Here is a 15,977-nt window from a genome sequence, read left to right as displayed (position 1 = left end):
ATGACGTCTTTGTGTTTTACCAACAGTCACCTTGGAAATGGTGGTCCCAACTCTTTTCAGGTCATTAACCAAGTCCTGTCGTGTAGTTCTGGGCTGATTCCTCACCTTTCTAAGGATCATTGAGACCCCACGAGGTGATATCATGGGGCTCCACTTCGATTGACTGTCATGTTTAGCTTCTTCTATTTTCTAATGATTGCTCCAACAGTGGACCTTTTTTCACCAAGCTGCTTGTCAATTTCTCCGTAGCTCTTTCCAGCCATGTGGAGTTGTTGAATTTTGTCTCTGGTGTCTTTGGACAGCTCTTTGGTCTTAGCCATGGTACAAGTTTGAGTCTTAAAGATTGTATGGGGTGGACAGGTGCCTTTATGCAGCTAACGAACTCACACTGGTGCATCTGATTCAGGATAATACATGGAATGGAGGTGGACTTTTAAAGGCAGACTAACAGGTCTTTGATGGTCTGAATTCTAGCTGAACAGGTGTTCAAATACTTATTTGCAGCTGTATCACACAAATAAATCATTAAAAAATCATACATTGTGATTTCTGGATTTTTTTTACACTCTCACAGTGGATATACACCTACGATGAAAATTTCAGACCCCTCCATGATTTCTAAGTGGGAGAACTTGCGATATAGCAGGGTGTTCAAATACTCATTTTCTTCACTTTACATATTCATCGACCATATTACCTACAACAATCTTCCTCTTACCTTCCAACCATCTACTATTACTATTCATTGGTTTCACCTTTCTTTTTCCTGTTATTTTCTAAATGACAATGAGAGCAGTAAAAGACACACACAAATACACACACACACAAATACACACACAAAAGGCCGAATTATCCACCACTTTCTGTTGTGTGTCCTCATGTTGACGTGCTACGTGCCAGATTAGAGCCTCAATGCGCTAAGATTGACTGATATGCGTCAGAACATCGTCAAAGTTTCACCTACACAATACTTGACCAGACACACACAGATGCATACACACACACCAAGCCTGCAACGCAATCATCCAGCGCTCCTGTCTGGGAAGAATGAAAAGGATTGACGTCTTTCTGGCCATCTGCCGCTGCCCCCTCCCCCACCATCCCTCCATCTTCTTTGAGAGGATTAAGTGTGTTGATATGTGTATCTTTGTCTCATCAATGGTGTGCATGCCTACGTGTCTGCGTGCCATCCAATAATTTCTTTGTCATTTTTTTTTTGTCTTTAACTGTGACGTGTGACCCCCTTTTGCACAGCAAATCCTCCCACATAAGGTAAAAGAAAACACTGCTCTTAAAGGAACTCTTGGAGGGGGTTTTATTGTACACACACATGCACCGGCACACGCGCGCACACACACACACACACACACACACACACACACACACACACACAGACCTGCCATGTCGAAAAAAAGACATTCAAGCGGAGTCGGGAAGTGGGAGGTGCACGGCTGTGTATTCCAGGTGAAACAAGATAAAATCAGAATAAAAGTCAACACAAAACCAGTGACAAAAAAAAAAAGTGTGTGATGTGTGCGTTTCAGCAACTATGAGTCATCAAGCAAGAACATCACATAAAGAAAAATTACAAAGTGCCGAGAGACGGTAGGAGAAACCGGGAGCGACGGCGTGTTTCAACCAAGTGGTATTGTCCACTTGAAGGTGACAAAATGAAGGAGATTATTTGGCATACCACTTTTGGTAGGCCAAGGTTCAGGGTGCACAAAAACTGGTCCAGTATGAACAACCTTTCCCCATACTGTATCCAACTGGACCCAATCGTGATGCCTGGCAAAAACAAGGCTTTCATGAGGGGAGCGTTTCTCTGTTGAAAATGATGAACCAAGACAGTGAGAGATAATTTAATAATTTTACCATCATATGAGAGGTACTTTGATTTTAACATGGATTGAACCAAATGGACATGAGATGTTTTCAAGGTAGGTCGCACGGCAGGATGGCGTGCCGCCGGTCGTAAGCGGTGTCGTCGCTCTCCTCGCCGTCGCTGGCCTCGCCGAGGACACGCTCTCGTTCTTCGTCCTCCTCCGTCTCGCTCTCTCGGTGCGGATGGTCGCGGTAGCAGTGAGGCAGGGCAGGGAGCTGAGGGACCACACACACATCATTGCAGACCCAAGATATTAAAGGAATGCTCCGCTCATTGCTTACCTCGACGAAATGACAATTATCTTGTGAATCCATTATAAATATTAGCATATCCAGAAAAAATCTAGTAAAAAAATTGGAAATAACTTTAATGCGCTCTTTTATCCAAGTATTCACATTTTTGTATGGATGCCACCATTTTGACTATTTTCACTAGATCACATGACTTAAAAACAGGAAGTGACGTATCATGCGTGTAAACAAAGGCTTGGTTACAGATCAATTCCTACACAATCACAGCGCTGATTTCTTGGATTTATCCCCATCTGATGAAGAATTACCAGCATTGGTTTATCGGGACAACGGAGGAACGCGTCCATATAGATTTGAACCTGTGGCAGTTCCGGCCAACAGGGTGGCTGGGGTCCAAGTGATAATGAAGTGATCTTTCGCTCGGTGGAAGTCGGGAGTGTTGACAAGATGATTGGGAAGGCATAAAATTTTTTTAGTATTGTGCAACTTATTTATGTATAATGTGTTGAACCACTTCTAGTTGCAATGCTTGCATACGCATAGCATATTGCAAAGCTCGCTTTGCACTTGAACTACTACTATTACATGCACAACTGGTATCGCTGACTGGTGTGCTTCAATATATGAAGCCACACAGCTGAGCCAGGCAGCTCCAGCGGTTCCCACAATGGGCCACGTAACTCAGCACTCATTCACCCAAAAGTGTTCTATAGGGTTGAGATCAGTATTGTGCAGGCCAGTCAAGTTCATCCACATCTAACCCTCTATTCAGTTATGATTTCTGATCAGAAAATAATTGTAAGATTTTTTTAAAGACAATCGTCTTTTTCTTTCAGCTTGTCCCGTTAGGGTTTGCCACAGCACGTCATCTTTTTCCATCTATCCCTATCTCGTGCATCCTCCTCTCTAACACCCACTGTCCTCATGTCTTCCCTCACAACATCCACCAACCTTTTCTTTGATCTTCCTCTCGCTATTTTGCCTGGCAGCTCCATCCTCAGCACCCTTCTACCAACATACTCACTCTCTCACCTTTGAACATGTTCAAACCATCTAAGTGTGCTCCCACTAACCTTGTCTCCAAAACATCCAACTTTGGGTCTCCCTCTAATGAGCTCATTTCTAATCCGATCCAACCTGTTCACTCCAAGCGAGAAGCTCAACATCTTCATGTCTGACACCTCCAGGTCTGCTTCCTGTTGTCTTTTCAGAGCCACCGTCTCTCATCCGTACATCATGGCTGGCCTCACCACACTTTTATAAACTTTGCCCTTCATCCTGCCGGAGACTCTTCTATCACATAGAACAGCAGGCACCTTCCGTCAACTGTTCCACCCCGCTTGGACCCATTTCTTCACTTCCTTACCACCCTCTCCATTGCTCTGTATTGTTGACCCCAAGTGTTTGAAGTCATCCACCTTCGCTATCTCTTATCCCTGGAGCTTCACTGTTCCTCCTCCGCCCCTCTCATTCACGCACATATATTCTGTTTTACTTCGTCTTATCTTCATTCCTCTCCTTTCCAGTGTGTACCTCCATCTCTCTAACTGTTCCTCCGCCTGTTCCCTGCTTTCACTGCAGATCACAATATCATCTGCGAACATCATGGTCCAAGGGGAGTCCAGTCTAACCTCATCTGTCAGTCTATCCATTACTACCATAAACAGGAATGGGCTCAGTGCGGAACCCTAATGCAGTCTAAACTCCACCTTAAATTCTTCTGACACACCAATGGCACATGTCACTGCTCTTCTGCTGCCCTCATACATGTCTCTTGGTACTCTGTCATGGGCCTTTTTTTAAAGACAATAATGACTGAAAATAGTGAGGTTAAATAAATGGGTTTAGGCTTTTTTTTGTTGGAATTGATGACTGAACTATTCCTTGTAAAGTCCAGCCACCTTTTAAAGTGATTATTCCCACCTGCATTCAGAAGGTTTGTGAGTTATTTCTTCAGTTAATTGCATTGGTCATCTTTGTTCATACTATTTAATCAGGCTTGGACAATCGAAAAAACGTTTTTAGATGACTTTAGACAGGTGTTCAGTTTTGTGTTATATAAATGGTCTTTCCTATGGTCATGGAGGTGGGTTGATCGTGACACATACAGTATTTGCACAGCATGGGGACTCTTATATGCAAGGCCGAAGTTCGATGTGCATGGATAGTCATCGCCCCATGTTTGTGCCATTTTTGCGATTTAATATAATTTATGTGGTCCCATAGAGACTGTTTGTACCAATATGGGGAGCACAAAGCATGATCATACCTGGTGTTCGTGGCTGGGCAGGGCGCTGTAGCCCGGCTCCGTCCTGCAGAGGAGGCGAGGTGAGTGGGCACGGAAAGGCCGAGGGGAGTGAGAGTGGGAGCACACGGAACGTGGAGAGGGCGAACGGATAGAGCGCGGTGAAGGGGAACGGATAGAACGGGATGGCGAGTAGTTGATAGAGTGGGACTGGGACAGGACGTGGCCATGATGGTTCTGCTTGGGAGGACGGGGCGAACGGGGGGGCAGCTCAGGCGGCTTGAGCGGGTCCACCAGGTCCATTTCAGTCAGGATGGGTGGCGGGGGGATGAAATCCAGTTCCTCCTCCACCGGGAGAATTTGCATTTCGGCTGCGTCTATTTCCTGGAGCTCTGCTTTGGACAAGTGGTCTACGATGCCGGCCCCGAAAGAGTCACCCACAACATTGATGGAGGTCCGCATCCGGTCGCTAAGTGGTAGAAGATGTAAGTCATGAGCAAGTTTCAAGTTTTAACCTTCAAGTTTCAAACTACTCTCAAGGTACTGTGGCAAAAAGCAAGCAAGTCAAGTTGAGTTCCCAGTAAATGTTTAGTTGAATGACGTTATGACAGTTTAAGCAAATTTTTAAGTCATACAATACTGCTCAGTCGCAACATAAATTTATACATGAGCCACTTTGCACAAAGTATCTGTACTTGTGCTCCTTGGCAAAATCCTTCTCCACATGCCAAATGACAAACCAATGGAAAGCAGTGTGTTAAATTAGCAAACCACCGGATACAAATTCCTTGTGTGTTGTTGGCCAATAAAGCTGATTCTGATGTTACACGATCCAATCATACTCGGGCATAACGCACAACATATCACTGTCACTGTACTAACTGATTCCAAACCACTAACACGGAGCTTAGTTCATGTTTGTTGAGCCATCAAGCAAGCTAAACTATGAAATTAGAGCAGCTTACCTGTCTCTGTGGGTTTCACAGTGACAGACGGAGATACCATAGTTGCGTCATAGTATCCTAATTAATTAGACATCAGTTAGTTGTGTCTCTTATATTGTTGCAATGCTAGCATGCTGTCGTTTTCTATTTCCACAATTTTATCAGAAATCCCTCGATAATGCAGTACATGTATAACTTGGCAAGAGTTGCCGAATTGTGTTGTTCAAGTCTAAGTGAAGTCTCACAAATACCAAGTCCAACTCTTTCATAAGCTTTAGCCAAGGAAGTCTGTAGTCCTTAAAATGGTTTCTCAAGTCTCGGCTCATGTCCGTAATTTGAGTCCCCAATGTCGCTTGAGTGGACAAACGGATTAATCCATCCACTCAATCCCTCTCAGCGGACACCTGACTCACAGCAGCCAGTCAACAGCGATGAGCAGACTGATGTCCTGTGTGGGTAGGCCCACGGCTGTCAAGATCAGTAGCATGGTGACCAATCCGGCACTTGGAATGCTGGCTGCTCCCACGCTGGCCAGGGTGGCTGTCATGCTAGGATGAGTAAAGAGAAATACTGTATGTCAAAGCCCTGTGGCTACAACTGCACCAACGGTTAGTTTTTAGACCCTGAGAAACTTTGTTAACTACCGTGATTTGGGACTTTTTTCTTGAGCTCATTTTGGAAGCGACCAATCTTTTGGTCACTCTCTTCAGGTACTTTACCTATCTGCTAGGTAACTCATCTGAACGTTGCAAAAAAAACAAATATAATTTTATATATATATATATAATATATATATATATATATATAATATATATATATATATATATATGGATCATACCCCTCCATATATCCTCAACTTGACCCTGAAAAGGATATTTTTGAGAGGTGAAGAAATCTTTGACGATTGGTTCAAATAATTTAAAACTACTATGTAGTTACAGGAATTACATGTAATGTGTTTTTTTTCTAGATGTGCGGTTTATTGCTACAAAAAGACAATATCTATCCATTATCTGAGTCGCTTATCCTCACGAGGGTCGCGGGAGTGCTGGAGCCTATTCCATCTGTCAACGGGCAGGAGGCGGGGTACACCCTGAACTGGTTGCCAGCCAATCGCAGGGCACAAGTAGACAGAGAACAGTTGCACTCACAATCAAACTCAAGGGCAACTTAAGAGTCTCCAGTTAACACATTTTTTTGGAATGTGGGAGGAAACCGGAGTGGCTGGAGAAAGCCCACGCAGGCACGGGAAAAACATGAAAACTCCACACAAGCTGGCCGGGATTGAACCCGGGTCCTCAGAATTGTGAGGGTAATGCTTTACAGCTGCGTCACAGTGCCGCATATACTGTATATATATATATGGCGCCTCATGAGCACCATTATATGATAGCTTATATACACACTAAAACATATTCTTGCATGCATGCTAACGGTGTAACCAGAATGTTTAACAGTGTAACCAGTATGTTTAAGTGGTCTTCAATGGACAAGTCACGCAGCAACATTTGCAAATGTTGGAACTCAGTGTGAACTTAAGGTGCACCACATCTAATGGAGTACCTTGTCTATTCAGAAGTGAATTTAAGACCTCTACAATTGTGAAAATACGGTACATCTAAAAAAAAAAATTAAAAAAAATGAGAGAGCGCAAAATCGGGGAATATGCAGGCCTGCGAATGGGTAAGGGCACACTGTGTAGGCATTGAAAAGCTTATAGATGAAGTAACATCTGTTTTTATAGACCAGAGTACTGTTATCTGATTGACAGTTGGCAAGTGCGCAGGGCATGTTTTCGGTGCATTCACTGCATTCACGCCCACTGCATCTGACAATGGGGACTATAGCTTAATTTTCCAATATGTTGAAGCTTCATTTTACACACTTGCCATTTTTTCCCCAATCATTTTAAATATGTAAAGGTTGAAAATTATTGACCTTTCTTTCTCCAGTGTCTGCGAACACATTTGTAGACAAGCAGGATGCTACATTATATCTGTGATGTCTATTGTCAGCAACGGGTCGCATATTTTTGGCAATGTCTTGGCCACAAGAGACAATACAGTAATTAGAGGTTAGACTCTAGTGGTCACATTGCTGTTGATCAAACACATGCAGACACACTGAGAAAGAATCATTTGTCTGAGCAACTGCGAATGTTTGCCATCGCTGTCTCACCACACGAGTGAGGAATTAACAAGGTAACTAACCGGTTATCTGTTCATCTTCATACTACAAACCTCACAGAGCAGATGATGCTGTTTTCCCAAAGGACTAGACTGAGTCAATATGACCTACCGCCATCGTCACGATTTGAACTTTAGTGACATGAAAGCGGGGCTGGTTTAAAAAGGAACTTAACTGCAGACAGATGCGGCAGCCAGTAAAATGTTGGTATTATTACACCATGCGAGACCGACAAACCGCAGAAAACAAAGCACACACAGAGAAGAAAAGCTTGTCAGCGAGAGCAAGTCTGCTGGAACGGCCAAGACCTCTGCCAGGAATATATTATATGCAAATGTTAGGCACACACACACAGTATCCAAACAGCGCTGCTAGGATCATGGGGAATACAAGAACAAACACTTTGGATAATTGAATTTGGTACATTTCTACAGTACTTTGAAATGTATTATTTCTACCAGGGATCTTAGATTATCAGGGCCACAGCTTTGTTTTGTGCAATTTTTTAATATGAATGATGGATTTTCTGTGACAGGGCTAATGTTCCCATTAAAAGAATTTACACATTCATTTATTTATTATCATTTAAGGACAATCAGGTCATTAAATATTTGTTTTTGCAGTTTTATACACAAGACAACTGTAACAATACACATAATTACTATGAATGTTTTTACTTTCATTTAATACTTAGTTTTATTCACTTTAATTGGATTACATTTTATTTTATGGATTGCTTATATTATTTAGTTATTTTACTTGATGTACAGTGAAAAAAATAAGTCTTTGAACACCCTTAATATGTTGCAAGTTCTCCCCCTTAGAAATCATGGAGGGGTCTGAAATTTTCATCGCAGGTGCATGTCCACTGTGAGAGAGATAATCTAAAAAGAAAAATCCAGAAAACACAAGGTATGATTTTTTTTCACGATTTATTCGTGTGATACAGCTGTAAAAAGTATTTGCACACCTATCAGCTAGAATTCTAACCCTCAAAGACATGTTAGTCCGCCTTTAAAAGTCCACCTCCACTCCATGTATTATCCTTAATCAGATGCACCGGTGTGAGGTCGTTAGCTGCATAACGACACCTGTCCACCCAATACAATCAGTAAGACTCAAACTTGTAACATGGCCAAGACCGAGCTATCCAAAAGACACCAGAGACAAATTTGTACATCTCCACACGGCTGGAAAGGGCTGATGAGAAATTGCCTAGCAAATTGGTAAAAAAAGCAATCATTAGAAAATGGAAGAAGCTGAATATGACGGTCTATCTCAATCAGAGCGGAGCCCCATGCAAGATATCACCTCGTGGGGTCTCAGTGATCCTTAGAATGGTGAGGAATCAGCCCAGCGCTACACGACATAACTTCGTCAATGACCTGAGAAGAGGTGAGACCACCGTTTCTAAGTTGACTGTTGGTAATACACAAAGACGTCATGGTTTGAAATCATGGATGGCACGGAAGGTTCCCCTACTTAAACCAGCATGTAAAGGCCCATCTGAGGTTTGCCAATGACCATTTGGATGATACAGAGGAGTCATGGGAGAAAGTTTTGTGGTTAGATGAGACCAAAATTGAACTTGTTGGTCATAATTCCACTAACCGTGTTTGGAGGAAGACGAATGATGAGTTCCATCCCAAGAACACCGTCCCTACTGTGAAGGATGGGGGTGGTAGCATCATGCTTTCGGGGTATTTTTCTGCACATGGGACAGGACGAATGCACTGTATCAAGGAGAGGATGAGCGCAGCCATGTATTGTGATATTTTGGGGAACAACCCCTTTCCCTCAGTCAGAGCAGTGAAGATGGGTGGTGGCTAGGTCTTTCAACATGACAATGACCCGAAGCACACAGCCAGGAAAACCGACGAGCGGCTCCGTAAGAAGCATATCAAGGCTCTGGCGTGGCCAAGACAGTCTACAGACCTAAACCCAATGGAAAATCTTTGAAGGGAGCTGAAACTCCGTCTTTCTCAGCGACAGCCCAGAAACGTGTCTAATCTGGAGAAGATCTCTGTGGATGAGTGGGACAAAATCCCTCCTGCAGTGGGTGCAAACCTGATGAACAACTACTGGAAATGTTTAACCTGTGTAATTGCAAACCAAGGCTACTGTACGAAATATTAACATTGTTTTTCTCAGGTGTTCAAATACTTATTTGCAGCTGTATCACACAAATCTTTAAAAAAATCATACATTGTGATATCTGGATTTTTATTTTTAGATTATTGCTCCGCGCTGAGCACCTTCCTGTTTGCGGAAGTAATGGATAGGCTGAAAGATGAGGTTAGCCTGGAATCCCCTTGGACTATGATGTTCGCAGATTATATTGTGCTCTGCAGTGAAAGCAGAGAGGAGGCGGAGGAACAATTAGAAAGGTGGAGGCACGCACTGGAAAGGAGAGGAATGAAGATTAGCCAAAGTAAAACAGAATATATGTCCATGAATGTGAGGGGCGGAGGAGGAAGAGTGAAGCTCCAGGGAGAGGAAATAGCGAGGGTGGACGACTTCAAATACTTGGGGTCAACAATACAGAGCAATGGAGAGCGTGGTAAGGAAGTAAAGAAACGGGTCCAAGCGGGGTGGAACAGTTGGCGGAAGGTGTCTGGTGTTCTATGTGACAGAAAAGTCTCCGCTAGGATGAAGGGCAAAGTTTACAAAACAGTGGTGAGGCCGGCCATGATGTACGGTTTAGAGACAGTGGCACTGAAGAAACAACATGAAGCAGAACTGGAGGTGGCAGAAATGAAGATGTTGAGGCTCTCGCTTGGAGTGAGCATGTTGGATAGGATTAGAAATGAGCTCATTAGAGGGACAGCCAAAGTTGGATGTTTTGGAGACAAGATTCGAGAGAGCAGACTTTGATGGTTTGGACATGTTCAGAGGCGAGAGAGTGAGTATATTTGTAGAAGGAGAGTACTTGGGGTGCCTTCTGGTAGGAAAGGGGAGAAGGAGACTTGGTGGTGGAACCCCAAAATACAGGAAGTCATCCAAGGAAAGAGATTACCGAAGAAGAAGTGGGACTTCGAGAGGACTGAGGGGAGGCGGAAGGAAGAGATTGAGATGCGACGTAGGGCAAAGTAGAGGGGACGAGGGCTAAAAAAGAGGCATATGACGACATGTACACCACGTTGGATACGAAAGAAGGAGAAAAGGATCTCTACAGGTTGGCCAGACAGAGGGATAGAGATGGGAAGGATGTGCAGCAAGTCAAGGTGATTAAGGATAGCGATGGAAATATGTTGACGAGTGCCAGTGGTGTGCTAAGTAGATGGAAATAGTACTTTGAGAACTCAATGAATGAAGAAAATTAGAGAGAAGGAAGAGTTGAAGAGGCAAGTGTGAAGGACCAGGAAGTGGCAATGATTAGTAAGGGGGAAGCCAGAAAGGCACTAAACAGAATGAAAAATGGAAAGACAGTTGGTCCTGATGAGATACCAGTGGAGGTATGGAAGCAATTTGGAGAGGTGGCTGTGGAAGTTTTGACCAACTTATTCAACAGAATACTAGTGGGGGAGAAGATGCCAGAAGAATGTAGGAAAAGTGTGCTAGTCCCCATTTTTAAGAACAAAGGCTGTGTTCAGAGCTGTGGAAACTATTGAAGAATAAAGATGATGAGCCACACAATGAAGGTATGGGAAAGAGTAGTGGAGGCTAGACTGAGTACCGAAGTAAGTATCTGTGAGCAACAGCATTGTTTCATGCCTAGAAAGAGTATCACAGACGCATTATTTGCCTTGAGGATGCTTGTGCAAAAGTACAAAGAAGGTCAGAAGGAGCTACATTATTTTTTTGTAGACCTAGAGAAAGCCTATGACAGAGTACCAAGAGAGGAACTCTGGTACTGCATGCGTAAGTCTGGTTGGCAGAGAAGTATGTTAAAATAGTACAGGACATGTATGATGGCAGCAGAACAATGGTGAGGTGTGCCTTAGGTGTGACAGAGGAATTTAAGGTGGAGGTGGGACTGCATCGGGGATCCGCGCTGAGCCCCTTCCTGTTTACGGAAGTAATGGATAGGCTGACAGATGAGGTTAGACTGGAATCCATTTGTACTTTGTTCGCAGATGATATTGTGCTCTGCAGAGAAAGCAGGGAGCAGGCGGAGGAACAATTAGAAAGGAGAGGAATGAAGATTAGCCGAAGTAAAACAGAATATGCATTCCATGTGCATGAATGTGAGGGGCAGAGGAGGAAGAGTGAAGCTCCAAGGAGAGGAGATAGCGAGGGTGGATGACTTCAAATACTTGGGGTCAACAATACAGAGCAATGGAGAGTGTGGTAAGGAAGTGAAGAAACAGGTCCAAGCGGGGTGGAAGAGTTGGCGCAAGGTGTCTGGTGTTCTATGTGACAGAAGAGTCTCCGCTAGGATGAAGGGCAAAGTTTATAAAACAGTGGTGAGGCCGGGCATGATGTATTGATTAGAAACGGTGGCACTCAAGAAACAACAGGAAGCATAACTGGAGGTAGCAGAAATGAAGATGTTGAGCTTCTCGCTTGGAGTAAACAGGTTGGCTACGATTAGAAATGAGAAAATCATTAGAGGAACAGCCAAAGATGGATGTTTCGGAGACAAGGTTAGAGAGTGCAGACTTAGATGATTTGGACATATTCAGAGGCGAGGGAGTGAGTGTATTGGTAGAAGGGTGCTGAGGATGGAGCTTCCAGGCAAAAGAGCCTGACGAAGACCAAAGAAAAGTTTGATGGATGGAAATGAGGACAGAGGGTGTTACAGAGGAGGATGCACGAGATAGGCATTTATGGAAAAAGATAACACGCTGTGGTGACCCCTAACGGGACGAGCCGAAAGGAAAAGATTATACATATTTCAGTAGTTTAAATGTGAAAAACGTTTCATTTAATAATTACATATTTATATGCCATTGTTTTATTTGACTTAAATTATTATATTTTTAAGTATTGTCATTATTTTATTGTGCAACATTTAATTTTTCATTTATAGAAATATTATGATTCATCACATGATTTTATTTTATTATTTCAATTAACATATAGCCATGGAAAAACTGTTAGAGCTTTTGTTTGCTTCAATTTCTTGTTCATTTTCATAATTTTTCCTGCATTTTATAACTACATAAATCAAAATAATATACAGTGCAGATCATCATCCATCTTCCAAGCCACTTATCCCCCCTAGGGTCACAGGAGTGCCAGCGGCTATCCCAGTTAACTTTCAGGCACGAGGCAGACTACATCTTGAACTGGTCGCCAGTCAGTCAACACAATCACTGAGCAGGAATTGAACCCACGCTACCGACATCAGAATCAGGCGTGTGTACCACTACATCATTAGTTACTGTAGCTCAGAACAGCATGGCAAACATGCTCGGCTCAAGAGACACACCTTGCAATATACTCAAAGAATACTAAGCTCCAATATGGTACAGATATGGTTGCCTGATCTTGAGACTGTCATGTACTCTTTGAATCAAAGTTCGTAGGATACACCAAGGGAATCAACTCCATTATTATCTTATATAGTACAGTACCAACCATTAAAAGAAGGGTTATTCGTGTTGATCCATTGTAACAATACGATACATTCTTCCTCTTAGAATGTTGTACAACATCTTGCCGGCTACTTGGGAGAGCCAAACTCAAACAACGTGATTCCACTTACAAGTTATGTTTACCGTGTCAATATGTCTGACCTGTATTTTTTTACTTAATACCCTGACCAAATGGAATGAGTTTTTAAAAAATATGTGTTAGAGTATAGTTTTTCAGTATTTTTATTGTCGCATTTGTACACGTAATAGACTGGTGATAGGGCTGTCACATCATTTAATGTAGATATAAATAATATAATGTAAAGAGCCGTATAAGTACGTGGAGTTTCAGGCTGAGACAATTATACTGTCACATTTTCTTTCTTTCTTGTACTGCATGTTTTAAATTTAAAAAAAAAAATACTTTTAACTTTTCAAACACTTAACATCTTTGTTTGCACCCCAACCTGACGGTGACGATCTGGCCGCCATCCAATGTAATGTCGTTCATCTGTGCGATGAAGATGGCCGCCACGGCCTCATAGAGTGCTGTGCCGTCCATGTTGATGGTGGCGCCGATGGGCAGTACGAAGCGGGTGACGCGCTTGTCGATCTTCAGGTTTTCCTCCAGGCAACGAAACGTCACCGGCAAGGTCCCAGCGCTACATATTGAGACGTCGGACATAAAATAGGCAGGCAGGTGGTGACATGCAAAGGTGGGAAGGAGAGGAGGTTGGCATGGAAACAAAATAATGCAGAAATGTGAGCGGCAGCAAAACCTTCTCCCGACAGCTGGCCCGCGTGTATTAGAGGAATTTGATTCCTGAGGTCGGGCTAAGCTGGATTCGTAATATAATTAGAGGAAACCTTGATAGGATTTCCCATTTGGACTCAAGTCGTGCGTCTAAATAACAGTTACAGCGCATTTGGAACTTATTGGACTCCTCTGCTTGTTGGAGTTTGTAAACAGAAAGATCTAGTTTTGCTAAATGAATGAATGAATAAATAAATAAAATGACAATATGGCTAAAATATTATTTGGCTAATGCATACCAATGCATATAACCTATGAATATTGTCATTATAAATAATATTGAATTAGCTCATTATAAATTAAAGTCAACATATACTGGTTATTTTACAAATATTTCATCCTTCTTACCTACTGGCCGTGCCCAGTGCCGTGATCCACGCCTGGAAGATGCCTGAGTAGAAGGTGAAGGGGCTCTTGCGTGTGATGCCGAAGAAGATGGCGGGAAGGATGAGACCCCCGTGTATCACCAGGCCAACGATGACGGTCACCATGTACATGCCCAGCTGCCGCGCCACCACCTCAAGGTCCCCGATGGCTGCGATCTTGCCTGCAATTAGCGAGGCGATGCCAACCGGAGAGTACCTGAGAAAGACAGCAATTTTGACTTTGTTGGTACATCTCTAGAACCGAATCCATCAGCTCATAGTCAAGTAGTTTTTTGGGCCTGCACAAAGCAAGAGTGTCGATAAATTTAAAAGAGGCTCCTCGACTCTTCATTAGCAAGGTACGTTTGTGTCCATTTTGGTCACAAGCTTCGCTTTTTCATCCACAGGCAAATTATGTGATGAGTATAGTTAAGTGTTGAGGTAAAATACAATATTTGATGCTTCATATCAAGAAAAGATAATTGTTATTCCCGTCTTTTGCATGTTCTGTATTATTTATTATTTATTTATTACTTTTTGTAGTTACATTCTGATTGCATTGGGGCCAAGCATGCAGTGACCCACCAAATCTTGGAGATGGAGCTATGCTAGCTAAATGCAACCTACGGGTATGATGGGCCACATATCTGATTGTTTGTGAGACCATGGTGGAGATCAGAGTTCATTCTAACACAAACACATTTGTATTCGGAATGGTGTTGAATCAATCTTCATTTCAACGACCATCTCAGATTCCAGTCCAGTTGCTTCTTCTCTCAAGCAGCGTCACCCCCGACAAGTCAGATGCATTCCGATGTCGGGGTCCAGTCTCTTGTTGTTTTTCTGAAGCGTGCCGCGTGCACGCTGATGGATGTCTTCCTCGTAGGATGCGTGTTTTTGTATACAGTGGCCTCTGTGTTTAGCTGCTGGCTAATGTGTTTACACAGCACGAGTGATGCGATCATGCACGCTTCCTCTGGTGACCAGCTGCATATGGACGTTTTTTTTTTTTTTTTTTTAATTCACCGCCTACTCTAGTTGGGCCACTCCACTTCCTGCTGCTCCTATGTCACCAAATGATTTGCAATAGTGGGTAATAAGCAAGTATAATGCAGTGGTACCTTAATTTGCGAATTTATGAACATGACCAAGGTCATAACTTTTAATTTATTTAATAGTGTTTGTTCTCCTGCACATTCCTGATTTGCAACGAGCTGATTTATGTATTTTTAGGGGCAACCTATTATCCATCTTTCTTTTTAAAACTCACTTTTTCAGTGCTCGGGCCAAAGCCCTGTTTCTAATAATAGTATTTGTGGCAGTTAACAGTGTTGAGGAGCATCATGTTGTGATTTGTTGGCATTATCACCATGTAGAGGCAATTATAAAGCAAAAAAAGAAAAAAATTATGTTTTTAATATAGTAAACATCACTATATTTTATTTAAAAAAACAGAATTTAAAGAATATATGGTTGGCCGATTATTTCTGGGTAGGCATCTACGAGTGAGCAGTGGCCTACAGCAGCTCCTTGTGAGTGTTTCTTTTGTGTTTTTGAATTCATAAAATGGCTAAAAGTGCATCGGCAACTGTCGCTCTCCAGTACAAGCGTATGAGAAAAGATGAACATTATTTGGGGTTTATTACTTTAAATGGTAGCCACTATGTGTGTCTTCCTATATAACATATTTAAATGTCATTGTGTCCTTCTGAACACAGCCACATATCCAGTTATAAGATGGGCACACTTGTGCATTCACATTTTTTC

The 15,977-nt window shown here is 42.7% G+C and overlaps 1 protein-coding gene across 11 annotated transcripts in view; it reads right to left on the bottom strand.

Moving 5' to 3' along the window:
* Positions 1-1,339: 1,339 nt before the first annotated feature.
* Positions 1,340-15,977, bottom strand: part of slc1a9 (solute carrier family 1 member 9) — a 75,426-nt gene continuing 60,788 nt past the window's right edge. For 8 of the 11 annotated variants that reach the window (XM_061847010.1, XM_061847017.1, XM_061847018.1 and 5 more), the window contains 5 exons: positions 14,194-14,427; positions 13,499-13,693; positions 5,739-5,873; positions 4,406-4,850; positions 1,342-2,100 (listed from right to left, as the gene is read on the bottom strand). In XM_061847010.1, the coding sequence (XP_061702994.1) occupies positions 1,936-2,100; positions 4,406-4,850; positions 5,739-5,873; positions 13,499-13,693; positions 14,194-14,427 (1,174 nt within the window). In that variant the 3' untranslated portion in view covers positions 1,342-1,935. Of the gene's footprint in view, positions 2,101-4,405; positions 4,851-5,738; positions 5,874-13,498; positions 13,694-14,193; positions 14,428-15,977 lie in introns of all 11 variants that reach the window. The other 3 variants (XM_061847019.1, XM_061847020.1, XR_009798892.1) reach the window with 2 other exon arrangements.

The sequence above is a fragment of the Syngnathoides biaculeatus genome, chromosome 16 (assembly GCF_019802595.1).
Source record: "Syngnathoides biaculeatus isolate LvHL_M chromosome 16, ASM1980259v1, whole genome shotgun sequence".
In the NCBI taxonomy this organism is placed as follows: Eukaryota; Metazoa; Chordata; class Actinopteri; order Syngnathiformes; family Syngnathidae; genus Syngnathoides; species Syngnathoides biaculeatus.
The sequence above is the reverse complement of the archived record's forward strand: the minus strand, read 5'-3'. Positions and strand labels throughout refer to the sequence as shown.